Raw genomic sequence first — 26604 nt, 5'->3', positions numbered from 1 at the left:
CGAGGTGCGCGGGCGTCAGTCCTCGCCACGAAAGGTGCGTCCCTGATGCTTTTTTCCTGTTCCCTGTTTTCAAAGCCAGTCTTCATTTCTCAGCGGATTTTGGGGGGGGGGGGGTCCCGAGGCCGCCGGATGCAGTGCGAGGCTCTCCCCCGGCTCCCGCACCCCAGGCAGAGACACGCCCCAAGCCCAGGCAGCCGGGGGGGACCCTGGGGGCCTTGTTTGTAAACCAGTTATAAGGAAGCAGGCGATTGCCCCTCTCGGCCTGACCCTGAGCATTTTCGTGGCCCAGGACACTGACGGTGGAAATGGTTAAAAGGGAAAGGTACAGAGCCGCAAAGATGGTTCTGGAAGGACGGTTTTTGGACATGTGCGGCAGGCCTGGAAAACTACCAGTAAAGGGAGAAGGAAGACAGTGTCCGTCTCTGGGTCTCCTTTGCATGCAGCGGGAGCTGGCCCTGGCGCCAACTGCTTAATTCAGAACATTGTCATTTAAACGCCATTCATGTTAAAAGGGAGATGAAACGAATTTCACTTCGTTTTTTCAGAGGTCTCCAAATAGCCATGAAAATCGATTTTTTTCTGCCACCAATTAACGTCAGCCAGTCTCGTGGCTTTAGGTGGATGCCGCGGTGCCGACGCCAGGAGCGGCCCGCCAGGCTCTGTGGCGCTGCCAGGCCGGAGCCCGGCTTCCCGCTGCGGGAGGGGCGGGGAGGGGGAAGCCGAGGGGGCCAGAGCTCGAATCCCTTAAGTGCCTTGAGTGGGGCTGCCGTGTAACCTGGCGCACGCCAGTTAGGCAGACAGCACCGCGTCCTGCTGGACGCCTGCGTGTGTGCCGTAAATGCCCAAGGCTGGGCGTCCCGGGGCGTGCGGTTTCACAGCAGGTGCACGAGCCCTGTCGCTGTCGTTGGTAAACATTCCAAGGACGGGGCTGTGTCAGCCCCCCGGAGACCCTCTGGTCCGGTTCTGAAAGTCCTAGGCACCTGGGTTTTGCACCTTGGGCAGATTCGAAACTGGTGGGTTTGGGCGGAGGGGGCCGCCGTCCGCTCTTGCATGCCTTTGCCTGGGCTCCACACGGCCGCCCCGCTCCGGGTGAGCTCCACAGGTCCCGGTGAGGGGGCCGCTTCCAGGCGGAAAGGCCCAAGGATGCCTCTTTCTAGGACAGCCCAATTTCACGCAGCTGTAAACCTTGTGCGCAGGAGTAATTGGCGGTTGGGTTTTTTGTTTCCCCGGCGTGGAAAGCTGCACAGCGCACTTTTAGCTGGAGCACATGCTGTGTTCGGCCCGGGAACTCGTGCACACATCTTAGCTCTCCTCGTGGCTGTGGTTACAGCCTCCCGGTCACCTCTCCCTTCCCCTGCCTTGGTGCACGGGGGGTCGCCATTCTCCCTGTGTCTCCAACTTGCATCCCCACACTTGGCCCTCACTGCTCCGGGGGCAGGGGTGGCAGCCTCGTCTCAGACACGGGTCCTCCCCTGATGTCCGTGCCGGCCCCCGTTTAGTCTGCAAGCACCCCCACCTCCCCGCCTGCTTGCCTGCACCGAGGGGCCGCACCCCACCTGCCGGCTCAGCTCCGGCTCCTCAGTGGACGTGCCCGATTCTCCGAGTGGCCTTGTCCACGGCACGTTGGAGCTTTGCATTAAACCCATCTTTGCTTTTGCCCGTGGAAAGGCTCCATGCCGCGTGCTTGTTGCGTGCAGGCTCCCGAGGCACCTCCAGTCCCACGGCTGGCAGGTCGATGGGAAAGCACGCCAAAACCCTGCCCTTCTCCCGCTGGCTCGGCGGTGGCGGCGGGTTGTGGGGCGTTATCCTGGATGGGCAACGCCGGCTGATGGGCTTAAAAACCAGGAGGGTCCCTGGAAGGACAGCGCAGCCGGCTGCGTCCGGAAAGCGCCGGGCCGTCCGCGCGGGCTCAGTCTAGGTGAGGTGGCTCAGCGCGGCGGCGTGTTCAGGTGGAATGAGGCGGGTGTCGTTTGATCCCATCTAAACCACAGGCAAGTCCAAGGGCTTAGCTCCCCACGGTCACAACCCGCTGATGGGATCCACATAGAGAGCCGTAGTGCTCATCGCTCCCACTGAAGTCAGACCCCGAGCTCCTCAGTTGCTCCCGCTGCACGCTGAGCCCCCTCCCATGCTTCTGGGAGGGATTTGGATGGAGCCTCCTGGGGACCCCCTGTGCCCACCTTTGCGACTGACTGATTCCGTGTGCTGTGGCTTCCTTGGCCCTTGCTGGTGGAGGGATCTGGCTCTGGATGGGGGAGGGTGAGCCGGCCTTGGACGGGAGGCCCGTGCTGGGGTGCCCCTCACCGGGGACAGCACCGCAGGGCTCAGCGGGGCGTGCCAGAGCTCCGGGGTCCCTTTGGCCCCTCCTCAGACATGGAGGGGCCGAGATCCTTGGGGATTTGCCGGGCGGAGGTGCTGTTTGGTGCAGAGATGGTCACTGCAGGTCCGGTCGTTTGCATGGCCCCACCAGGTCGGGCTCCGCACCCTTCTCTGCTGCATTCTCTCCACGCACGGATGGCCCCCCAAGTTCAGTCTCTTGCAGTCAGAGCCAGCCACCGGGACTCAGCCTGATGACCTAGGGGCCCCTCTCCCCGAGCAGCTGGCAGGGCTGAGCTGCCTGGTGGCGCTCCAGGGTCCTGTTCCTGCCTCCTGTGTGGGGACATCCCTCCTTCCACTCCTGGCCCCTTCTCAGAACACTCCATGTGTCCCCTTCGCCTGGTATTTGGGCCGGCCGTGAGCTCCAGGCGTGGCCCACATGAGCCCCAGGCCTGTCAGCCCATCATGGTGCACGGTGCGCCAGGCCCGGCCGTGGCTGTGTCCAGTGAGGCGCTCAGAGCCGCGCTGCCAGGCAGGCAGAGTCAGCAGTCCTGGGAAGGGGAGTGCACACCTGGCGTCTGTCCTGTCCCCCAGCTGGGGTGCTCCTTGTCTGAGCGTCCGCAGTGGGGCTGGGTCTGTGTCTCCCTCGAGGCCGATGTGGCTGAGCACGTCCCCTGCCGGGGCCGCCCCTGCACTGCTGTTCACACTGGGCACAGCCCCGCTGCCTGGGCCCCTGCCTGGGCCCTGGACCGGGAGCATGTCACACAGAGGCCGGTGGCCGAGGATTGATGGTCACCGTGACTGCCACATCCTGTTTCCAGGGGCAACGGTGGCAACAGTGCCAGCCGCCACGTCTCCTGTCCCTGGCTGTCCCACAGGTGTTTCCTGAGGCTCAGTTTCGACTGGGCTTAGACCTCGGCCAGTCCCGTGGGCTGCTTCTCCAGCCTTCCCCGAAGTTCTGTGAGTTACAGAACAGCCTTCCAGTAAACCGCCTGTTCTGTAACTCATTGCATGTGCGCTCCAACTAGCAGGGTTGGTTTCTGATGCCTGTCGTTAAGCACCGCCTGTTGCTGGTGCACCGGTCTGTCACGTTCCCGGCCTGAGTCCTGACTCCGGCTCTGCTGGACACACAGACTCAGCCCAGCCCGAGCTGGGTTGCAGCGTAGAGAACATGGCTGTGCAGTAGACTGCATTTGAGAGAGTGACACAAACAAAAGCTGGTTTCTTTTCTTTTTTTTTTGAGACAGAGTCTTGCCCAGGCTAGAGTGCCGTGGTGTCAGCCTTGCCCACAGCGACCTCAAACTCCTGGGCTCAAGCGATCCTCCTGCCTCAGCCTCCCGAGTAGCTGGGACTACAGGTGTGCGACACCATGCCCTGCTAATTTTTTCTATATATTTTTAGTTGTTTGGCTAATTTCTTTCTATTTATAGTAGAGACGGGGTCTCGCTCTTGCTCAGGCTGGTCTCAGACTCCTGAGCTCAAACGATCCTCCCGCCTCGGCCTCCCAGAGTGCTGGGGTTACAGGCGTGAGCCCCCGCGCCCGGCCAAAAGCCGGCGTCTTACTGCACGGCTGCCTGTGCTTTTCACACACTGCTGTGCGGGGTGAGTTTCCACGACGTGGACGGAGCACCTAGGTTTCTCACTCCCCCCTACCCTCCCCCGGGCCCTGTTCTCTGAGCAGCACCCTCTGTGAACACTCTGGGGACTGCTGTCGGGGACACCTGGCCTGGTCGGCGGGCACAACAATGACTCGCTCGGTCAACAAGTCTTTCATGAGCTCCTGTGTGTGTGCCGTCCTCTGCCTGCCACCTGCAGGGGGACAGCGACTCACGCGACAGCCCCCTGCGTCTGGGGGCAGCTGAGGATGATGGGAAATGTTCGCAGGTGTCCCGGGTGGGCGGGGCCAGCTGACTGTGGCACAGAGGGGTTTTGGGAGACGGGGAAGCTTTTGAAGAGTGGCAGGATTTTGATGCTTTGGATAAGAGTCTGGGGAGAAGGGCTAGGTACTGCAGGTGACAAGCTCGAAGGCAAGGGACGTTTGGTGAAAATGTAGATGGTGACAGGGAGACCGGCGGTCCCAGATATGCTGAGGTCACTCGGGTCCCCAAGTCTGTCACATGCAGCCCCTCCAGTCTCGTGCTGAGCTTGCCGTGTGATGCTGTCTACCCTGCAGGTAAAAACAGTGTGCGCAGAGTCCAAGTGACTGTCTCCAAGCGACGGACCAGTGGGTGGGGGGCCCTGTGTCCACCTCCTGTCTCCTCTGGTCCCTGCCCCGCCTGGTGAAGCAAGGGCAGGTGGCTCCTTCCGCAGGGCCCTCTCGGGCCTCCCAGGCAGCTCGGCTCCTATCCGCAGGCCGCGGGGAGCCCTGGCAGGCGGGGGTTCAGGAGGGTGTGTGGGCAGAGAGGCTCTCCGGCAGAGGCTAGGTTTCCCGGCAAATCCCAGATCCGTTCCCTGGGCGCTGGATGGAATCCGAGTCAAATCCCCGTCAATCTGCACGCAAGAGGGGATGTTGTGCAGGGCGGCCCGGGAGTCTGAGTGCTTAGGGTTGAGTCTGGGCAGCGAAGCCTCTGCAAAGCACCTGCGTGATGTGGGGGCCGCTGCCTGACCCCTGTAAGGAACGTGCATGCGACTCTCTCTCCTGGCTGTCGGGAGGAAGGGCAGAGAACCGGAGCGTGGCACTGGGGGCACGTGCCATGCACAAAGGAAAGACTGACTAGGGTGGCGGCACTGGGTTTCACAGGACAGGAGATGCCAGGCAGGGAAGGGACATTCCAATGGGGACACAGGGACACCTTGAGGAACGCCCAAGGACTCGGGGCTGCAGCTGTGCAGGGGCGGGTGGGCCGGAGCGTGGGCATTCCAAGCGTGGAGGGCGAGCTGCCCGAGTCACGGCCCACCAGCCCTGCCGCCGTGGCACGGAAGCGGCAAGAGGCCGTCACGACTGAGTGCAGCTGTGTTCCAAGAGGGCTTTATTCTCAGAAACAGGTGGGGAGCCAGCGTTGGCCCGTGGGCTCCGGTTTGCTGCCCCTGCACGAGCCCTTGATGCGGGGAGCCTGGGAAGCGTCGCTCCACGTGGGCCCCGGGCTGCTGCTTGGGCGGGAGTGGGAAGAGCCCAGGTGCAGCGGGAGGCCCTGAGGAGGGCCTTGCCCACGTGGTCGGGGAGACTCCACGAGGGCCTCCAGGTGAGGCTGCGGTGGTGGGAGGAGGGCGTGGGCGTAAGACCTGGAAATAAGGAGGCCCAGTGCTTACGGAGTGAGGAGTCTGGGGCTGCAGGCGAGGTTTGAGCAAGGCCGGTGGGGATGGTGCTGCTGCTCTGCGGATCCTGCGTGCAGGAGAGCGTTTTTGCAGAGTGACGGTTCTGGGCGAGTTCGTTTGAGGTGCCTCTAGGACAGTAGAAGCAGAGGCGGTGGGTACAGCCCGGATTCTGAGTCTCGGGTTGGGGGTCTCCAAGTCTTTGCGTTTATCGTTGGCGTCGTGGTCAGGCGTGGAGGATCGGGAAGCGTCTGCACTGGGGTGACCAGCGGGGCGGTGGACCCTCCCTGCTGTCTCAGAACCGCGAGAGGGGACCGAGGGCTCGCTCTGGTCCAGGTAGTCACCCGCCATCACCATCCCCTTGCCTCCCCCTGGAGGAGGGCGATTTTTGTAAAATACCCATTTGTCCAAACCTTATTACTGGCTTCTCACTGCTCTTAATGCACGCATTCTTTCCTGCCTTTGCTCTGTTGGCCGAAATTAGTATCTGGCGAAATTGTTGTCATGGAGAACACATCTATAGGATAGACCTTGTGCGTTGGTACATTTCCTTGAATACAAACTATGCTTTCCACAATGTGAGTGTTTCCTTCCCGCACTGCACACCCTCTCCCTCTCCCTGTGTAAGTGCTGAGTTGAGCCTCCCTGCGTCTCTGTATCGTAGGTGCTTTATTTATAGGCATACTTCATTCAAAATAACCAGTTTGTCTTCCGTTTTCATTGTCTGGTAGCTGTTTTGATATTAAGGCCAGGTTGCCTTAGTTTTAGGTATCGTTTAAAAGGAGCTCTACCAGCTCTGCTTCCTTCAGCTGTGCCTTGGTTAAGACAGATGAGAACCACCCGGGATGTGGTAATTCAGGGGAATGGGAGGAGGGTGTAGTGCTGGATGGGTGCTCTGGGTAATTGTGGTAATTTTCTGTCTTCGAAGCAACTATATTGTAAAAATGACACATCATATAATTTCCAAGAACAAGGAAAAAGCGTTGTGATGATGTATTTTGTCTTTATTGATGCTTCTCTCGTGCTTTATATGTGGCCAAGCTCTTCCACGCTTTTTAATTTAATTTAAACGCTGTTTCTGTTTAGGTGCTTGGCAGAATGGACAAGACCTGCGAACTGAAATACAAAACTCTGGACAGCCCTTTGGGGAAGCTGGAGCTCTCTGGTTGCGAGCGAGGTCTGCATGGGATCAGGCTTCCCGGGGAGAAGACGCCCGGAGCTGAGTGAGTGTGAGCCTGTGGGGCGCGCACGGAAGCGGCACACGTGCACGCGATAACCGTCTGTTTTGCGTTGACCACGGGGAAGCGTGCAGCCCTTACGCCACAGCCACGAGCATCACCCTCTCTCGGGACGGTCCGCCGTGATCGCTCTTGCGTCCCCGGCCTCTGCGCGTGTTGCCCGGGAATCCTCCACCCCTGATGAGCCGTGGGGACGTAGCCTTTGGCGCGTAGGCCAGAGACGGTGATTAACGTTCGCCTTTGTGGAGGGGCGGGTCGCTTAGGGGCGTCGAGCATCCGGCGTCTTCTACGCATGTCTCTGGAAACTCGGAGACGGGGCCGTGGGGGACTAGTCTTCTCATCTTGACGGTTTTTGATCGAGACCAGCCTTCCCTGTTCATCGGGGCCGTCCGGTCGGCTTTCCTGCGGGGATGCTGCGTGTCCTGGAACTGTTTGATGAGGAGGAGCTCCCCGCGCATTCCTAGGGCCCTGCAGACCGCTGCTTCCCGCGCCGCCGGGCACGACCCTGCTGGGGAAGGGCACGCGAAGCCCCTTCTTAGCGTGACATCAGGGTCCTGGCGTTTCTGAGAGGATGCGTGTTTCTCTTCCTGTGATTAATCTCCACTGTTTCTCTAATTATAAAAACATGGGAAATTTACGGCTCTCCCTAACGTTCTGTTTCGAAGTTGCATGGAAACTGTCGTCCTCCTCATTTCTGACGGAAGGGAGAACCACCCACTCCTGTGCTCGGTGTGTGTCTCAACTGGCTAATAAGCACAAGGCCAAGAACATTAGATAAAGAAAATACATAAGAAACATAAAAATTGATTTTAATGGACCCCTGTCGGAGACGGCCATAATGAGCACAAGTGCGGTAATAAATACCCGTGTTCGCCCCCGCCGTCCAGATCTCTCCCGTAGAGCCGCCCGTTACGATCAATATCGTCTTTTTTTTAAGACCAAGAAATAAGCAAACCTTTTGAACCGTGCGAGTACACTCTTCTCAATTTCTACGAGAACCACCTGGCTGCAGTGCCCAGAAAATCACAGGCACCAGATCATTTGTAGGGGAAATGTCATTTGGTCTTTTGACGTGTTCAGTTGCACGATAAATCATAGGAATTACGTGTTGGGTTTTGTTTTTTTTTTTTTTTTTTTCTTTTGGGGGGAAAAAAGAGTCAAGGTACTGCTTAAAGTGAATTTTGGGAGGAAAAAAGTTAAACCCACGAGCATTATAAGATATGTTTAGTTAAATGCGCATTGTGGTCAAGTGAATGGAACGAAGATGAAGAGTTAATCTTGAGTTTCTACTTGATGCACTTTGAGTTGGGGTCAGGTTTGGCTGTGCGCAGAGCCTTCCAGTGACTTCAGGTGAGGCGCACCTGAAGCCTCGTCAAGACGCACCTGTACACAGTGGGGGCGGATCTGGTGGCTTGAAGGTCCCCTGAGTTTCCTCTCGGGGTCTCCAGACTGTGGTCCCTGCCTGGGTCTCTAGGCCAGCTGCTGGGCCCGGGCTGCAGGTGAGGGCGGGACAAAGTGGGCACGACACCTCTCTTTCCAGGGTAGATGCCGAGATTTCCTCTTTTCTCTGCTTGTCTGGGGAGCTGTCATGTGGCCACACTTAGCTGCAGGGATGGTGGGTTGTCACGTGCTGGCCACCGTCAGGGACCCTGAGGTGGGAGGAAGGAGCAGGAAGTGGATTTTGGGGGGCATCCAGCAGTGTCTGTGTGTGTGTGTAGTTGGGGGAAAGCATTTGAAAGTTGGAGAATAACATAAAAACTGTATGAACACTCAGTTAAGTTTTCAACATTTTATTTTTTAAAAAGGCAAATTACGTAGTGAAACTCAGCTTTTAAATGCACGTGAGTTTTGACAAAAGCGGACAACCGTATGACTGCCACCCAGACTGGGATACGGAGCTCTCCGGAAGGTTCCCTAATGCCTGCTTTAAGTCATCTCTATGATGCTCGGTCAAGCCTCTTTGTGGGCATGCTTTCCTTCCTCTTGAATAAATTCCTAGAGGTAGAACTGCCGAATAGGATGGCAGATGTATGTTTATAAGAAACTGCTAAAACTTTTCCCCAAATCATGTCATTTTGTTTTCATCAGCAACGTTTGAGGGTCTCAGTGCTCCACCTTCTTGCCAGTACTTGGTGTTGTCAGTTTTAATGATTTTAGCCGTTCTGGTGGGTAAGACTGTGGTGTCTCGTCGTGGTTTTAATTTGCACTTTCCTGATGACTTTCGATGGACAGCCTGTTGACCGTAATTGCGTTTTCTTTGGGAGGTGTCTGCTTCAGTCTTTTGACCATTTTAAATCAGGGTTTTCTTTTTTTGGTTATTAACTTGTGGTTCTGGATTCGAGTCCTTTGTCATACGTGTGTACTGTGATTGTCTTCTCACGGGTGGAGTTTGCATTTTTGTTTTTCTGATGGTGTCTTTTAATGAGTAGGAGTTTTTTTAATTTTGAGGAAGTCTAGTTTGTCATTTTTTCCCTCTGCTTAGCAATTTTTTGTGTCCTTTCTAAAATACTTGCCTACTGTCCTTTCACAAATATTTTCCTATAATTTTGTTTAATATCAATAGCTTTATAGTGTTCTTTATGCTATGGCAGTCACTTTTTGCCACCTTTTTGTGTGGTAGAATTTATTTTTCATGCAGTTATCTGGTTGTCTTTGTATCATTTATTGACTTTTTTTTTTTTTTAAAGAAAATTTCTTTCGTCTTTGAATCACCTTTGTGCCTTTGTTGGAATCAATTGACCACATGGGTGTGCATCTATTTCTAGATGTGTTTTGTTCTCTTGATCTTTGTCCTCTGCTAGTCCCATGGTTATGTAGCTTTTTGTTAAGTCTTGAAACCAGGTACTATGAACCCATGAGTCCTCCAACTTTATTTTTTTAAATATTATTTTGGCTTATAGGTCTTAATTCTGCATGTTACTTTCAGAATTAAGGTTTTATTTTTGCAACAATTCTAATTGGGATTTTGATAGTGAGTTCATCGAATCCACATATCAATTCTGTTAGGGTTGAATCTTCATCTCGAATTTCATTCAGTTCATGTCTGTGATTTATCTTAGCATTTGTTTGGGTTATTTCGTTTTCTTCAGCAGTGAGTGTTTAGTAGTTTCCAGTATAAACACCTTGCATATCTTTGGCAAAGTTAATTTCTAAGTCCTTTGTTCTTGATGGTATTCTAAATCAGTTTAAAACTTTAACTTTTACTAGTATAAAACTAGATTGCTACTAGTTTAAAACAGCTGACTATTGTATGTTGATCTTGTATTCTGTGATCTTGGCTAAATTCACATGTTCTAGGAGTGGTTTTGTGATTCCTTAGAATTTTCTGTATAAAAATTCATGATGTCAAAGACAATATGCTGCTTTCTTGCTGACCTACATGCTTTTATTTCTTTCATTGCATTGTCTAGAGCCTTCCACTCTCCAGTAAATACAGTGGCAGTGGACATCCTGCTCTTGTTCCCAATAACGGAGAAGCTTCCGGTATTTCGCCAATACAAGTAACACTGCATGTGTTAGGTTTTGTAAGTTTCTTTCCCAGACTGAGAAAGATTCCTCCATAAGTTGGATTTTGACATATGATTTTTCCAAATGTGTTGACATAGTCATCTGATTTTTCTCCTTTATTCTTTAAACATGGTAGAATGAATACATTTTCAGAATTTTAAACTCATCTTAAAATGCTGGGCCATGTCACTTAATTCATGATATATATATTTACATACTGCTGGCTTGCATTGACTATTTTAGAATTTGTGTCTTAAGTTCATGAGGGATGTTGGTCTATAGTTTTTTTTGTTTTGTTTTGTTTTGTTTTTTTGTAATACTTTGTCAGGCTTTGGAATTATGGTTATTCTGACAACATGAAATTGGTTTGGAAGTGATCCCTCTTCTATTTTCTGAAAGAGGAAGGTGTGGGCTTGGGCGTGGCAGTACTTTCCCTCAAACTGTTGGATAGCTCACCATGAATACCAGCTGGGCCCGTGACCAGTGCAGAAAGCCTCTGAGTAGAATCCCTGGTTCAGTGGACTTGGGTGCTGCCCCCCCAGCTTTTTTGCAGGTAGACCCCTCCGGCCCCCAAGGCTCCCGGCCCCGGGTGCTGATTGGCAGTGGCCGCAGGGGTTTCGGGCAGAGCATCCTCTGGGCTCCGGGCCCTGCCTCGCCCATCCCCTTGAGTACGTGCCGGGCCGGGTGATCTTGTTGCCCTGAAGCCGAGTCAGTTTCCTCATTAGATAAAATGCAGGTGGGCCCCAACGCTTCCTTTGTGAAGTTCTGTCCGCTCTTCTGGACACAGTGCGATTCCTGCTCCCCTGTGTGTGTGGCTGGAGCCCCCCAGCAGGACGTTCGGTGAATGCCGCGGAGCCGACGTCCTGCTCTTGTTCCTGCAAGGTAACTCCTGGCTGCATTTTCATGTAGGTCACGTTACTCGTTTGCCTTTCCTTCCCTGAAGATATTTGAGTTAAAAAACATCAGTGCTATAATAGTCTTCATTTTGTAACTTCCTGCCAACACAAGTCTCCATTACCTACCATCATGTCCAAGAGTGCTGGGCTTTCATGAGCGGCCCCCCACCCTCCCACCCTGTCATCCCCACGGGGCCACCGAGCTTTGGCCACGTCAGCGTTCCTGGCAGTGTCGAAATCTAATGAGAACAGCCGCGGTATATGCATGTATCTTTCTACTGTTACTTTGGGGCTTGTTTAGCTTTCCATAATGTTGACTTCAGTGTTTGATCAACTGAAAACACGTGACCATGTGACCCTGGGTCACACGTACAGACACAGTAGCTACGGGACTTCCGGATCTCAGGTGCTAGAGGGAGCTGCATGTGGGGCTCATCTTTCACTTGTCGAGGATTTACCCTCTTCTTTCGTTCTTATTTTTTCATGTAAATCTTCAAAAAAAATGAGCAATGCAGTACTGGAAAAGCTTACATAGTCCAACCGAACTAAACCGCTGTGGCACTGTGTGTGTGTTGAAAAACTTAATGACTGCGTGCAGGCTGCCTTCTTCTCTGTAGGGTTATCTCGGTGCCCTCGTGTAGGGATTCGCCTGCAGATCTCCCTGGTGGCACGTGGCCCCAGCCAGGTGGGAACGTGCAGGCTGGTCCTCACTCTCTCCCACCAGGACTTCAGTGGCTGGCTGGACGGGGCCTCCTGTCACCTGTCAAGCTGGCCTGGCCCTAGGCCCTCTGGGAGGGGACTTATCTGGTGACACTGGATGTGCTGTCAGGTTTCACCCTCAGATGTGCCCCACTGACAGAGCGGGTCCCCCTTGGAGCCTTCCTGAACAGTAGCCAGGTGTGTGGACTCATGCGGGCACTTGAACTTGAACACGCGTGTTTTCCGTGCGCATTGCTGCTTCCCTGTTAATTTTTAAACATTTTCAATGACCGAGCTGACCACCAGGAGTCCACAAGGGCCTCCCAGGCTGTGGGCTGTTCACCCTGTGCCAGCTCCTGCCCCGTGGGTTCCCCACCAGCGGCGAAAGTGATGTCACCTGCCCTGCGCAGGGCAGCCGGGCCACTGCCAGTCGCTGGTTTCTCAAGGTCCGGGCACCAGGAGAACCTTCCTGGGAGGCTCATAAATGTGTTCTTTCAGACAGATCGGGAAACTTCAGTGCAGACACTTGCTGCACTTACGTTACTGTAATCGATCCTTCAAGGAGGAGACGTGGTCCTTAAGGACAAACTCTCAGGAGCACTCCCACGGAAACCGGCGCCGAACGCGCCCTGCCGCGGGGTTTGCTCTCGCTGCTTTTCCTTGGTGCCTTGAAACGACGATTCGTGTTGTGCGTGTGCTTAGAAAACGTAATTATTTTACTTTGCAGAGTGTTCCTGACGGAGGTCTCTGGAGTCAGATAAGCATCTTTCTGCGAGGAAAAGTTGCCAGGCTCTCCTCGACTTTGCAGAAACCGTCCGTTTTCTAAAACGAGCGCCTGGACGTCCTAGCGGGCTGGGACGCTGGTTCTTGCCCCGCTGGGCTCCGGATTCCGGGTCTCGGCTGGGCCTGCCGGTGCTGCGGGGTCTCCCTGCTGCTCCTGGCGGGGAGAGGGCGAGTCAGCGGTGGCAGTCTGTGGCACGGCAGCGGTGGCAGTCTGTGGCACGGCAGCGGTGGCAGTCTGCTTCCCTCCGCGTTTACACTCCGTGTCCTTCAGAAGTGAGAGAATGGCTTCGCCGTTCAGGTTGACCACTAAAAAGACAAGACAATCCCTCGGGTTTCCTATTCCCGTGACAAGAGGGTCCGATGGGACGTCACCGCCGGCCCCCTGAACACACAGCGCTGCCTGTGGGGCCGGCATGGTTGTTGGAGCCGCCTGCGGCGGTGGCGGCTCTTGGGCTTCAGTGGAAGGGAAGTGACGCCGTGTGCTTTTCACCGAACTGAGAACGTGACAGCCCTGAGTCCCGAGTGCCTCCCGAGTCCCCAGTGACTGGGTTCGCGGCGCCGCTGCGGTTGTGCCGACGGAAGGGCGCACCGGGCGGCTTCCTGGGGCACGGCCTGGAATTGCAGCCCCGGAGCGTTGACACGGGGCGGTGCCGTGTGGCCGCACAGAAGCGACTTGCGCATCTTGTCCTGAAGCTGTCGGGTGGTTTCTGATCTAGGAAACAAAGCAAATGCTGTGACCCGACTCCTGTCGTCCCGGCTGCCATTCCCGCGCCCCGGCGCTTACCTGGGTGGGGTTGGAGGGCTTAGCCTGGCAGCTGGTGCCCCTGAGATTCAGAGTCCTCGTGTTCTGGACCCAGCTAAGGAGAAAGCAATGTAAAAGTTTCATTTCTGTCAATTTTATTACCGTGCTGCAGGGAGCCAGAAATGGCGAGCGTTCACGCCAGGGTCCCCGAGTTGGGAGCAAGCTGGCTCACATCACGCTGAGTCAGCCAGGATCCTCTCGGAAGGAGGAAAGGGTGGTTGAGTGACAGCTGCACATACGTGGGTTCAGAATGTGAACCAGACTGTCAGAGTAAAATATTTTTTTTTCCCCCTTTGGAAGTTTCCAACATTTGGAGTATAAGAGCCCTTTAGAGTAATGGGTAAACTGGTTGCTAATTGCAAGCAGAGAAAGGTGGATTTTTGCCTCTGTGGCATGTTAAAATAAAAATCCTTACATCCCCCACTTTTAGCAATAAGTTCGCTTTTGGACATCACCTCTGTCCGCTCCCCTCTGTGGAAGAACGACAGCTTTCCCAGGGACCCGCTCTCAGCTCCTTGACGTTGCCGCAGAATACTTTTCTCAGCTTCACGAGCTGGGAGCACAGAGCTGGCGCGACCCAGCCCTAATTAAGGACGGCACTGTGTGACATGCAGTCCGCTGGAGGGACAGTCCCTGGAGTGCCAGCCCCACTGTGTGGGCACATCACAGGCTGCCGCGGCCAGTGTCAGCGCCCACTCAGTGTCGGGGAGTCCGTGCCCGACCAAGATCCCTGGTCTGTCCAGATTGTCCCCAGGTGGCGGCTTTCGTCCCCCGGCAGGAGCAAGTGCAGGGGCTTGGGTGTGTATCACACCGTGTGCAGAATCCCATACAGGGTTTGTGACGTTGCAGTGGCCACATCTGGTGGACCAGCTGGGACGACGGTGCCCTTTCTCACAGGCCCTGGTGGCCCTGCTGAGCTGGTCCTGGCAGGCCACACCTCCTGCTGGTCGGGTCCCCCGTGCCGGGTCTGGCCCTGCAGGCCCCTGCCCTGGCCTCTCTGCCTGCCTCCCGGGGTCCTCGGAACTTTATTCCAGTTTTCTGCTTGTCACTAGCTGTGGTCTCCAAGAGTCAGTCAACGGGCTTGTTCGGATCGTGCGGGGAAAGAGGTTAAATGAACCTCCGTGAGGGAAAGCGTGGGATTTGTGACAATGTCGCAACGTCTTGGAGGCCGTCTTCATTTTCTTGTGGGGTCTCTGTTGTTCCCAGGCGAAGGGGCTTGACCAGGAGGCAGGTGGATGTCAGGGCAGTGGGGACCCGGAAGTACTGGCACCCTGTGGGGCAGCACCTGTCCACCTGTCACCATTCTTGGGCCCTCTGTGTGAAGCCGTTGGTGCCCAGGTCCTCCCAGCAATGGGATAGGTGTGGGTGGGTGGGTGGGGCATGGCGGGCCCCAGGGCCCCGGGGAAGAAGTGAGTGTTCCCTCTGGTTACTTGAATTTGGCATTAGACACTTGCAGCTGGCCTTTGTTCCTGGCGAGATTCTTTCTGGTTCTCATCTCAATGGTGTCTGGCAACCTCTGAGACGGATGGTCCTGACCCGGCTTGGGACACCATGGGCTCGGGTTGCTGCTGTGCTGATGTATTGGGAGTGTAGAATGTCTTCCACGTGACGTACAGCTTGGAAACTCGGGCTCCAAAACGCCGTGGGAATGATAAAAAGGTTGCAGGGCCTCACCCTCACGCTGGACTTACACACCCACCTTCTGCGTGCAGTCACTGTAAATTTGCACATACGCACGTGCTGGCACTTACAGCGTGCTGGATGGTGGCGTGCCCGTCTTATGGGGAAGAAGCTGTGACTGAGCAGGGCAAGTGCCAGCTGTCACCCAGAGCCGGGTCCTCGTACCCCTTCCCCCGGACAACAGCGCCTCCTGCCATCTCCCTCTCCTCGTGTGAAAAGAACCTCGTGGTGTCTGAGACCCGTGACCTACGATGCTCATGTTTGCCGTTGGAATTTGATTTCCAGAATGCTGCTTTATTCTTTTTTTTGAGACAGAGTCTCGCTTTGTTGCCCAGGCTAGAGTGAGTGCCGGGCGTCAGCCCAGCTCACAGCAACCTCAATCTCCTGGGCTCAAGCGATCCTCCTGCCTCAGCCTCCCAAGTAGCTGGGGCTACAGGCATGCGCCACCATGCCCGGCTAATTTTTTTCTATATATGTTAGTTGGCCAATTTCTTTCTGTTCATAGTAGAGACGGGGTCTCGCTCTTGCTCAGGCTGGTTTCGAACTCCTGACCTGGAGCAATCCTCCCGCCTCGGCCTCCCAGAGTGCTAGGATTGCAGGCGTGAGCCACCGCGCCCGGCCTGCTTTATTCTTTATATATCTCTAATACTTTATGATACGTAAACTGGCTACAACTAGTGAATGACTTTCGGTTTTTGTTTTGAAAATGTTAATGTCATTTAAGCTCTAAACTCTGAAAAATATACTTGGTTTGTTAAATTTGTTTCCTTTAAAATTGTATCAGTAATTAGATCAGCTCTTTGATATTAATGTACAGGGTAGCTCCTGCATGCTGATCAGTTCAGAATTTAAATTGAGTTAAAGGTTAAATGAGTTTAATTTTTGAATTGAACTGAAGCATTGTCTTGTCAGATTCATCTAGAATTTTTATTTCTTAGTTGCTCTGTGACGTGACAGAAGTGGGCCTTTTTGTGATAAAAGCATGGGGGGATAAACTTAGGATTCAGTTGGAGTCCCTTGTTTATTCCCTCTCTGTGAGCACGGGGGTGCCCTGTGGGGTGTGGGACCGTGTGACAGGCCCGGTGCCGCGCACGGCAGGGACGGGGTGTGCAGCCCCCACCTGCGGCGGCCCAGGGCGGGGGGAGGGAAGGACAACACCTGGGGAAAGGGTGTGGAGGAACAGTGCGGCCAGCGGGTCGGCCAAGGAGAAGACGCCAAAGAAGCTTGAGGAAAAACGAAGAAAACAGTGTGGAATCCAGGAGGCCCGGGGAGTGGGGGGAGCTGGGTGTCGTGCTGGAGTTGCTTTGGGGCACCCCTCCCTGGGTGCCGGAGTCTGGGGGGGTGTGACGTGAGAATTCCTCGGCACCTGGTCCCCGAGCCCCACGTGCCGGACCTAACTACTTTTGCAGCTTCGACTTTCCGCTGCCAGCTCGGCGGTGGTTGCTCGGCGTAGGTCTGGGGTGGAAATGGTTCCGTCCGGGAGAAAACGGATCAAACCTGCCATGGATGGGAGCCATGGGGTGTCCCAGCGGGGACACGGAACCAGGATGGAGTCGGGTCCACCCCAGACGGCCGTGTCCTAGATGGGCTCTTGGAGCTTTGTGCCGGAGTGGGGGTGGCAGGAGGGAGAGGGGGGTGCCTTCGCTGGAAGTGCTGTCTGTCACGTTTGAGAATCCTCGGTTAAGGACGCTGCTTCGGTTTCCTTCTAGACTGGGCCGTGCTCTCCCCCCAGAACTGGAGTCTGTTACTCGTGTTAACGGTCACACTGGGGAGAGGAGTCCGGCTTTCTCTCTGCAGAGCCCTGTGCCTTGGCGTCCGTGTTGCCCACCCCTTCCCTTGCCAGGTTGTCTGTGGTTCAGCGAGCGACTCTCTGCGACCCCCCCCCCCAAGTCTGTCTGTCTGCACACACCACCACAGGCTCCCTGCACCCCACCTGACCCACACACGTGGCGCGCAAGAGCGTACAAGTATTTTTGCTCTTTAAATAAAAGAACTCGTGTACTACACTACCTCGGTACACCTGCAGCTTCCCGGGGTGGTTCTGTAGAAGAACACCAGTCCTTCTGGGCCTGCAGCTACTTTGACTTCTGGCGTCTGCTGGCAGAATGCAAACTCGTATTGTGAGTTGAGGGGATCGTGTGTTTTCCTGCTGCAATTGTTCCTGATGGAATCCATGTTGTTGCTTTTAAACCTGCTTTTCCTGTGCCACCTGCTAGAAAGCCGCCCTCTCCTTTGCTGGCCAGGGCAGGTGAAGCATCTGGAAGATGCTCTCTTTTTGCAGCTCCCTGCATAAGACGCTGGGGGAGTGTTCGTGGCTTCGGCCTGAGCACGGTTTTAAACCCTTGGTTGGCGCAGCGAGCTTTCTACTCCTGCCGTGGATGGCTTCGGAACAGAGCCCGCGTGGTTTGGGGGACTGGGAACGACCGGGGTAGAACACGGCTTTGGGAGGTAGCGTTTGGTCACGTCCCCAAGAAGCTGCTGTGTTGTCCGGGGAGGTCGGTTGGCTCGGGGTCTCTGGGCGAGGGGTCATCGTGTGCGGGGAATGCACATTCCAGCCACAGAATTCGGTTTCCACGACTAGGCAAGCTGGAAGTGGAACATACACGATCCTGGAAGGTCGCCGCGGTTAGGAGGAGAAAAATGTTTTTAAGACTTATCACACTAGGAAAACATAAGGTTTGGGGCTCACTGGTTCTTTCCTTTATTCATCTCTCAAATTGTCCTTGTGCATTTTATGCACGTGTGCCTGCGTGTTTGTATATACATGAAAGAGCGTTCTAGCAATTTCTGTCCTTAATGGTCCTTCCCCTACAAATACACCTGAAACAAAGGGAAAACTTTATCGTTCTTCTGAATTTACTACAGCTACCCCCCCAAAAGTAACCTCCCCCAAATAGTGGTTTGTTTTTTTTCTTTTCTAAAAATGCCCTGGAAAAATACCGAGATTCCTGATCGTTATTTCACCCAGTTCAGTGGCTGTTAGGAAGAGTTATTGTATAACTGGGCACTGCTTTTATTAAAAAGAGCCGGGCCACTTACTTCCTTCAAAGTTTTCGGTGTGTTTAAATCTTCTCTAGGTAAACAAAACTTTTATTGAAAATAATATTTCGAGACCGTGACACGCTTCTCGGGGGAGGCGGTGCTGGAAGCCCTTCTTGTCTGATGGTGCCGCGGGGAGCCCTGGGTTTCTGCTCCGTCCCTGGATCGCGGGGGGAGCCGGGGGGCCGGGTGGGGTCTGGTGTCAGTCCCTCGGCCAGCTCCCCGGAGGAGGGTTCGATGGGAGCACAGGTGCGAGCACCATGACGGTCAAGGTGAAGAGACCGGGAGGTGCAGCCGGGTGTTGGCGGAGAGCCCTGGTGGTGCCAGCCGGTCACTCCGTATCCCGACCGCTCACGCGGGAGTGGCCGGGCGCAGGAGCGCTGAGCAGGGGCCGGGGTGTGACCTCGGGCTCTGGATGTCACCCTGTTACAGCATTTTCTGTCACTGATGTCCTAAACCATAGCTGCTTGGTTTCTTTGTTAGAATCCATTATTAAGTTTGGCAGATCCGTCGAAGGAAAGAAATAGGGTGTTACCATGGCAGCGTGTTGGCATCATCCTACATCTCCCGGCTCCTTCCTGCCAAGACCGCCGTCCCCGGCCGGGGTTACAGTCCACACGAGGACAGGGTTGGCCGGGGTTACAGTCCACACGAGGACAGGGTTGGCCGGGGTTACAGTCCACACGAGGACAGGGTTCCCCCTCGGACTCGCTCATCTGTTTCATGAATTCCTTCTTCAATCCTACAGCCTTTCTCCCCTGACTTTGTCGGGCCGTCTCCTCTCCTGGAATCCCTTATGAAAGGGATAATTAATCCTGAGATATCCCCTAGTTGTGTGCGTCTGAGTTTTCAGGAGCTCGCCAGGTTTTTCCTGCCTGGCGATCCCGCATGCCGTAGACGAGACACCCGCGACAGTACATCGCCTTCTGGGGAGGGAATCGGCCGACAGCGTGTGGCTGTGTTCTGAGGCTTCCTGTCCGAGGGCCAGAAGCGTGCTCAGGATCGATGCAGTTCTTGAATTTAAAATACGAGCGATAAAGTTTTCTTAAGGTGGGTCCCCACCTACATCTATTACTACAGACTCCTAAAGTTAACTTTAGCATATGACATGTTAATAGGAGTTTTTCTTCTTTCTTCTTGACAAATTGTGTGTCTGAGGAAATTAAGGAAGTTTGCTCGCAGGAAACGTAATCAGCGTCTGCACACTCGGGCGGCTCTGCTGGTCAGGCAGTCTCGAGATGATAAAATTCTCTGTCGAAGTCCGACTTCGGTGGTGCATTTACAAGAATCACGGCCGCTGTAGGAAGCCCAGAGGAGAGGTCCGTTTCGAAGGGCGTCTGCTGTGCTCAGCCCGTGGCGTTTATGAGGCACCGTTTGCATTGACAAAACTGAAATATGTATAATGCTTTTTCTCTTTTAAATCCATTTTCAGTTTATTTGCCTGGCGTGGAGGAGCAGCGGTATAAATTAGAAGTTGTCATTTAGTCCAGAGCATGGGCGGGGCCAGGCCTGCCATTTGTTGCTGTGGTGTAGACGGTTTCCCACCCAGGCCAGTCGGATCACAGAGCCGCAGTGAGGGAAGGGAAATAAATTCCTGGCTGTGCCTGTGTAATCAGCATTGACCCAACTACGTCCTTCTCTGTGTGTTAAGTTATACGCCACAAAATTCACCACCCTCCGCAGGTTGGCAGGGACAGCGCGGTGGCTCTCAGTGCGCTAGGACGGGCCGTGGCTCTTGGCGCACACCTGCTTTCCGGGGCCTGGGCGGGCCGAGAGATCCGAAGCCGCGGTGACCGGGCTGTGCCATCCAAGGTGATGGAGGTTCGCCGGATCCTGGTTCCTCTAGCCCAGGGGTCCTCAAACTTTTTAAACAGGGGGCCAGGTCACTGTCCCACAGACAGTCGGAGGGCCAGACTATAGTTAAAAAAAAAAAAAAAAAAAACTATGAACAAATTCCTATGCACACTGCACATACCTTATTTCGAAGTAAAAAAACAAACGGGCATAAACACCCGCGTGTGGCCCGCGGGCCGCAGTGAGGACGCCTGCTCTAGGGGAGGCAGGCAGAAGGGGAGGCCCGTGGGTTATTCCCAGGAGGCGAGGGAGGCTCCCGTGTCGGCCAGGCAGGGTTGCCGGGGGGCGGCGAAACGTAACCCACGCTTGTGGCTTTGAAAGCCGGCCGCTGGTCACGGATTGATTTCCAGCGAACTTTGAGTCTTTACCTAAATTAAGAGACGTTTATGTGCGCGTGAGATTTAACCTTGAGTGCCGCGCCAGGCGGTTTGTCTCTGTCCCGGGGTCGGTTAATGGGGTGGTTTTCACAGAGAACCGTGGGTGGGCGGCATAGCACTGGCCCTGTGGCAGTGGCCCTGCCGGGGCCCTGGGACCCCAATGCAGGGAGAGGCCGGTGAGGGGCTGGGCCGCCCACAGTCCCCCTCTGCTGACATCCACCGGGGACGGGCCGGGACAGAGATGCCAACGACAGAGGCGTGGGCGTGAAACCCTCGGTGCTTCCCCGAAGGCCGTTCTTTTTGTTTTCCGCACGTATGTAACCTTTTAACGTTCTCCTAGCTTTTCCACTAATGTATGTAAAAATATTAAAAGCCCTTGTATATTACATGGAAAACTATGTCGGCTGCCCTGCTTTTTCTATTTATTAAAACTTTTCAAGCAGTAAAAACATTTTACTTGTTAATGAGGGAAAGTGGGAAATTAATGACACAGAGCTCGGATCCACCACGCCGTCCCCCCCTCGCCGCGCACAGGCGCCTCCCCGCCGCACGGAGTTTAATTTCTGCGATAGGGTTCAGTGAGCAGATGCAAATAGATTTAATGATTTGCATCAGTAGATCATTTCTCAGTTTAATATCCTCTATTTTGGGTCAAGGACTCTTTCTTTGGGAGACCGGCACAATTTCCAGAGCTGAAACTATTAATATTAGTAATATTACGTTACGTTGCAGTGAAGTGAGATAAATGTATCATTTTCACAAAGTCGGGTTTCCACGTTACTTTTGTCCGTCGGGGCGAAAGGCAAGTCTGGCTGCTGAAAGTGGATTAGTAGAAGGCGGCGGCCATCCTGGTGGGCAGGTGCCCATGGCGAGGTGACGCCGTTCTGGCCGGTGCTCTGGTCCCCAGCAGGGGGTCCCGTCTCTTCTGAGCAGGGGTCCCGTCTCTTCTGAGCAGGGGTCCCGTCTCTTCTGAGCAGGGGTCCCGTCTCTTCTGAGCAGGGGTCCCGTCTCTTCTGAGCAGGGGTCCCGTCTCTTCTGAGCAGGGGTCCCGTCTCTTCTGAGCAGGGGTCCCGTCTGAGCAGGGGTCCCGTCTGAGCAGGGGTCCCGTCTCTTCTGAGCAGGGGTCCTGTCTGAGCAGGGGTCCCATCTCTCCCCCACGCCCCCAGGTGTGCAAACTTGGGGACTCACGGGGCACGTGGTTTGTTTTTACCGAGTAAGTTCGGCAAAGGGATGAATTGAAATTGGGACTCCAGCAAACATTGACAGAGCCACACTGTGTGTCCAGTCTGTGGCAGCCTGGGGACAGGACGGTGAAAAGCCGCCATCCTGTTCTCAAGGAACGCTGTTAGGGGACACAGAAATGTCGGTGAAGACTCGTGAAGGAGGCAGGACAACGGACCAGCAGGAATACTCGAAGGGCACAGAAGAATGGCGGGGCGGCTCTGGCATCATCACTGGGGTGAGGGGTCCCAGGGAGCAGGCAGTGGGTCTCGTTGCTTACCTGCTCCAAAGCCTTCTCCCCTCCCTGCCGCCCCCTCCCCCCCTGCCGCCCCCTGGAAAGACTGAGTGCAGGTGCTGGCTGCCCCGCCCCGCCCCCGAGGGCTGCAGAAGAAGCGAGGCCTGCCGGTGTGCTCCTGGGGAGAGGCCTTTCCTCCCTAATAACAGGAGCAGTGGGAGGAAGGCTCCCCTCGCTCCCCGATCTCTGAGCGTGGTTGTGTTAGAGATGCGATCCGGAGCTGAGGCAGCCGCGTTGTGACGGTGAGGGGAAGGCGCAGGGCTGAGAGGCAGCTTGCTGCGGTGAGGAGGATGGGAGGAGCCGGTCCCTGGTGGCCCGCCCTGCCCTGGACACCTGTTCTGTGACCCGACCGCCTCCAGTGCGCTGCAGCCGTGAGCAACCTGCGCTGACGCGCTGGCGAGGCCGTGGCCTGTGGGATTCGTGCTTGTTCTAGCAAATACAGAAAAACACGGGACACAGAAATCGCCCGTGATTCCACTACCCAGGTATAACTTAACTGTTTAGTACGATTCTTTCTAGCTCTTTCATCAGTGTTTAAAAATCAGTTTTAAATGCTCAAGTTATAAAGTAGAATTCTTCTTAAATATCTTTGGAAGCATGGTTTTTTAAAGTCTGTGTTTGATTATTTTTAAAGGCATCTCGTGTATGGGTGTGCCATAATTGTGTTCCGACCGTTCTCGTCTTGGTGAGCCTTTACGCGGTTTAGCGGGTTGCTGGGCCGCAGTAGCCGTGCTCGATGGACACTTCTGTGGGCCTCGGTGCTCCCTGGGCAAGCTTTCCGCCTTTCTCCCTCTGCCTCTGTCTTAGTGACAGCCTTTCTCCTCTGCAGAGCTGTTTCCAAAGTCAAATGTTACTCCGTCGGCACTGCCTCGTTCTGGGACGAGACGGCATCCGCTCTGCACATCCCTAGCTCCTCGGGTCTTGTCCTTTGGCCCCTGAACTCTGAACTCCAGGTACGCTGACCCGCAGTTTCTGGTATCAGTGCTGAGTGGCCCGTATGCCAGAGGTGGTGTCATGTGGCGTGCAGGCACAATGTCTCTGGAGCTGACCGCCTGGGTTCTGAGCCCTAGCTCTCCCCTCCTTTTCAACTGTAACTGGGCGAATCACTTTACTGCTCTATGCCTCGGTTTCCCCAGCTATCAAATAGGGATTATAATAGCGCCTACCACATAGGCTTGTTTGGAGGATTAGATGAGCGGATCCACGGGAAACTCTCAGAATAATGCCCGCCCCTCGGCAAGCGCTCAGTGAGCGTGACCTGCCGTGCAGGAGGATGGCCGCAGGTTGCTCCTGCTCCTGCTCCTGTTCCCTCAGACGGCCTCGGGTGCCCGCACCAGCTGCCACCTCCACCCGACGTACATTCACAGCTGTCTCCTTCGAGGCTGTCTTCAGGGCCCCCCGTGTTCCCAGACTGGCTCCTGGACCCCTCGTCTGAGCCCCTCCGGCACGCGCTGCCTGCCCCACCCTAGCGCTGGTCCCTTCCGTCTTGTCCCAGGCGGGGACCGCATCTGTCTATGTCCTGCTGCTGCCCTCAGCACCCGCGTGCCCGGCCGAGGGGCACCTGAGAAGTCTTAGAAGATGCAGGGGACGATGCTTGGGGCTGGAGTGTGGGTGCTCTTCATACAGAGTGGCGGGTCGCAGAGGGTGGCAGGGAAGAGCAGCACTAACTCGGGGGGGTTATTTTAGCCAACACCCCTGGAGTCCAGGGTCAGGGGCCCCCCAGGCCAGCGAGCACCATGGCGCAGGCTGGGAGCTGTATTTCAGCGGGGCACCCCCCACCTCCCCTGGCGAGCCACCGAGGGGCTGTTCCGCTTAGCCCACCTCTTCAGAAACCGCATTTAACTATTAAAGCATTGCTTCCAAGTAGCTTTGTGTTCTCTTCAAGACACACGGAGTCCAGGTTTTCTGCGACTCCGTTGCCTTGGATGGTATCGGAGGATGTCATCCCTCTGTGGCCCTCTGCACCGTCTCATCTCGTCAACAGAGACCAGAGTTTTTAGCGTCAGTTGGTCTCCGTGTAAGTGCTTGTCAGCTGCCCCGCACCCTGGGGTTTGTGTGTGGAGGTCCTAATCGCCACGACCTCAGAATGTGGCTGTGTTTTGGAAATGGGGTCTACGAGAGAGGTGATTAGGTGAGCATGGGGCCGTTAGGATGGGCCCTAATCCAGTGACAGGAGTCCTTGGGAGATTAGGACACACACATACACATACACATACACACACATACACATACACACACACACACACATACACACACACATACACACACACACATACACACACACATACACACACACATACACACACACATACACACACACATACACACACATACACACACATACACACACATACACACACATACACACACACACATACACACACACACATACACACACACACATACACACACACATACACACACACACACACACACACACACACACATACACACACACACATACATACACACGCATGCGCACACACACACATGCACACACACACATGCACACACACACATGCACACACACATGCACACACACACATGCACACACACACATGCACACACACACACACACACACGGGGCGACCACGTGAAGACACAGGGAGAGGATGCTGACCCGGCCGACACCTTGCTTTCAGATTCCCACCTACAGAGTCACGATTCCCTGGCAGGTGACGGGGCTGCGTGGTGCGGGTCAGCTTCACGCTCGCGTTGCTGTGGAAATACGCTGCCGGAGAAGACAGTCGTCCCCGACAGCCGCGGCACTGAGCATTCCCGTTATTGGCAAAGTCCACGTGGGTGAGGTGGGGGTTTTAGAACACAAGGAGTTAAGGGGAAATGGTTAAAACGGTGTTTTATATATAAACAAGAGAAAGCAAAGTTTGACTAGGCATCTGTTTTTTAAAACCAAATTCAGCAGTAATTAAAAAGCTGGCTCAGGAAGACGGTGGGCCAGAGAAACCACCAGCCACCAGAGTGTCTCTGCAAGAAAGATAGTTTATATGGAAGTGGAAAAACTAAACAGGCTGACAAACATGGATCAGATGAGGGTTGGAAAGAAGGTGCCTGAATCTAGGGGAGACTCCGAGGGCAGACGTTGCAGAGCAGAACTGGAAGGAGAAGGGCATTGGCAGGGTCTGAACCCCGAGAGGCGTGGAGACCAGCGGCAAGCGTAGGTGGAGCGGTTAACTTTCCCCTCCCTTGCATCTCGGACTGCTGCTGGGCTCCTGAGCAGTGGGAGAGACCTGCGGACACCAGCCCAGTGACGGCCACCACCAGTGAGCGGTGAGCCTCCTGCAAACAGGGCACCAGGCTCCCTTGGGAAACCTCCTGGCCCACAGACCCGAGTTGATTGGCACTCACCACATTGCTTCGTTCTCCCTTACCCCACCCAAGGCTGCCGAGAGGGACAATTTAGCCACCACCCAAAGGCATCTGCAGGGAACAGGACATTTTCTTTTAGAGTCCTACAGAGAACTGGAGGGGTACCTAGACTGTGAGCTCCCTACCCACCGGCCCTCCCTGGTGCTACTTGCCTGGTGACTCCAGCAGAGCTGGGCATATCCCGAGGCAGAAACACATTGATCCCGCTTGGGCACCCTGTGGGTGACTTGAGACCAGCTCCTCTCCCTGGCAGGGTCAGGGATTGATCTCTGTGGCCCTGGAGGACAGCTCTGCAGAGCAGATCCGGTACACCCAGGTCTCAATCACATGGCCCGGGACACAGAAGGGACATTTGTGAACGAGCCTACTGAGGTGTGTGTGCCTTGGCAGATCAGCGTGCTTGAGGGGCAGTCCTCCTCCCATGGGATGTCCGTGCTCCCAGCTCAGGCTGTGTCCCTGGGCAGGGAACCTCCTTCCTCCTATCTATCACAGCCAGGGGAGACCCGCTGACTTGAGGTCCTACCTGCTTGCAGAGGCCCAGGAGAAACCATGGGGTAGGGGAGGGTGGAAAGGAGCGAGGCCTGCTCCAGACTGCAGATCTCAGACAGCCCCACCCCCAGACGCAGACTGTTTGGTTGAGTGGGGCTATTTCAGTCCCTCCTTGGCAGCTTTGCCCAGAAGCAAAGACTAGACTTTTGACCCCTGCTAACAGTATTTGTGGAACTTGAGGGCAGGCTCTCCCAACACGGCCAGCAGAGCCTCACTCCCCCACCAGTACCTGCTGAGGTGGAGAATAAGGACACACCTGGAAGTCCCAGGGACCCACCTACCACCTGAGGTACTAGAGTGCCTTTCCAGAGGAACAAGAGCTGGTTACAGGACCCCAAAACACTGCAGCTTGCTCCTCCCAGCAAGTGCCACCTACTGACAAGGGAGGTCATTCTGCACATCCTCTTGACTCATCATACAGGGTGTGGTTGAATCTCACTCACAAACACTATCTACTGGCTCAGAGACTAAACAGGGTGTGTCATTATCCAAAGGACAACCTAAAGGTAAGGAGCAACAGTTGATCCAGATGGGGAGAGACCGGCAAAAATAACTCTGGAAGTATGAAGAATCAAATGGAAAGCACATCCCCAAAGGGGAACACCAGCTCTCTAGCAATGGACATCAACCAAATTCAGAACACAAAAATGACAGAAGAATTTCAAACATGGATTGTAAGAAAACTCAATGATATGCAAGAGAAAATGGA

At 54.8% G+C, this 26604-nt stretch overlaps 1 protein-coding gene across 2 annotated transcripts in view; it reads left to right on the top strand.

Moving 5' to 3' along the window:
• The window catches only part of MGMT (O-6-methylguanine-DNA methyltransferase), a 273767-nt gene that overhangs the window by 59739 nt on the left and 187424 nt on the right, over positions 1 to 26604 (top strand). For both annotated transcript variants that reach the window (XM_076009699.1, XM_076009698.1), the window contains exon 2: positions 6655 to 6791. In XM_076009699.1, the coding sequence (XP_075865814.1) occupies positions 6667 to 6791 (125 nt within the window). In that variant the 5' untranslated portion in view covers positions 6655 to 6666. The remainder of the gene's footprint in view (positions 1 to 6654; positions 6792 to 26604) is intronic.

Source organism: Microcebus murinus, chromosome 14 (assembly GCF_040939455.1).
Source record: "Microcebus murinus isolate Inina chromosome 14, M.murinus_Inina_mat1.0, whole genome shotgun sequence".
Lineage (NCBI taxonomy): Eukaryota > Metazoa > Chordata > Mammalia > Primates > Cheirogaleidae > Microcebus > Microcebus murinus.
Note: the sequence above shows the minus strand (reverse complement) of the source record. Positions and strands in the feature narration are given on the sequence as shown.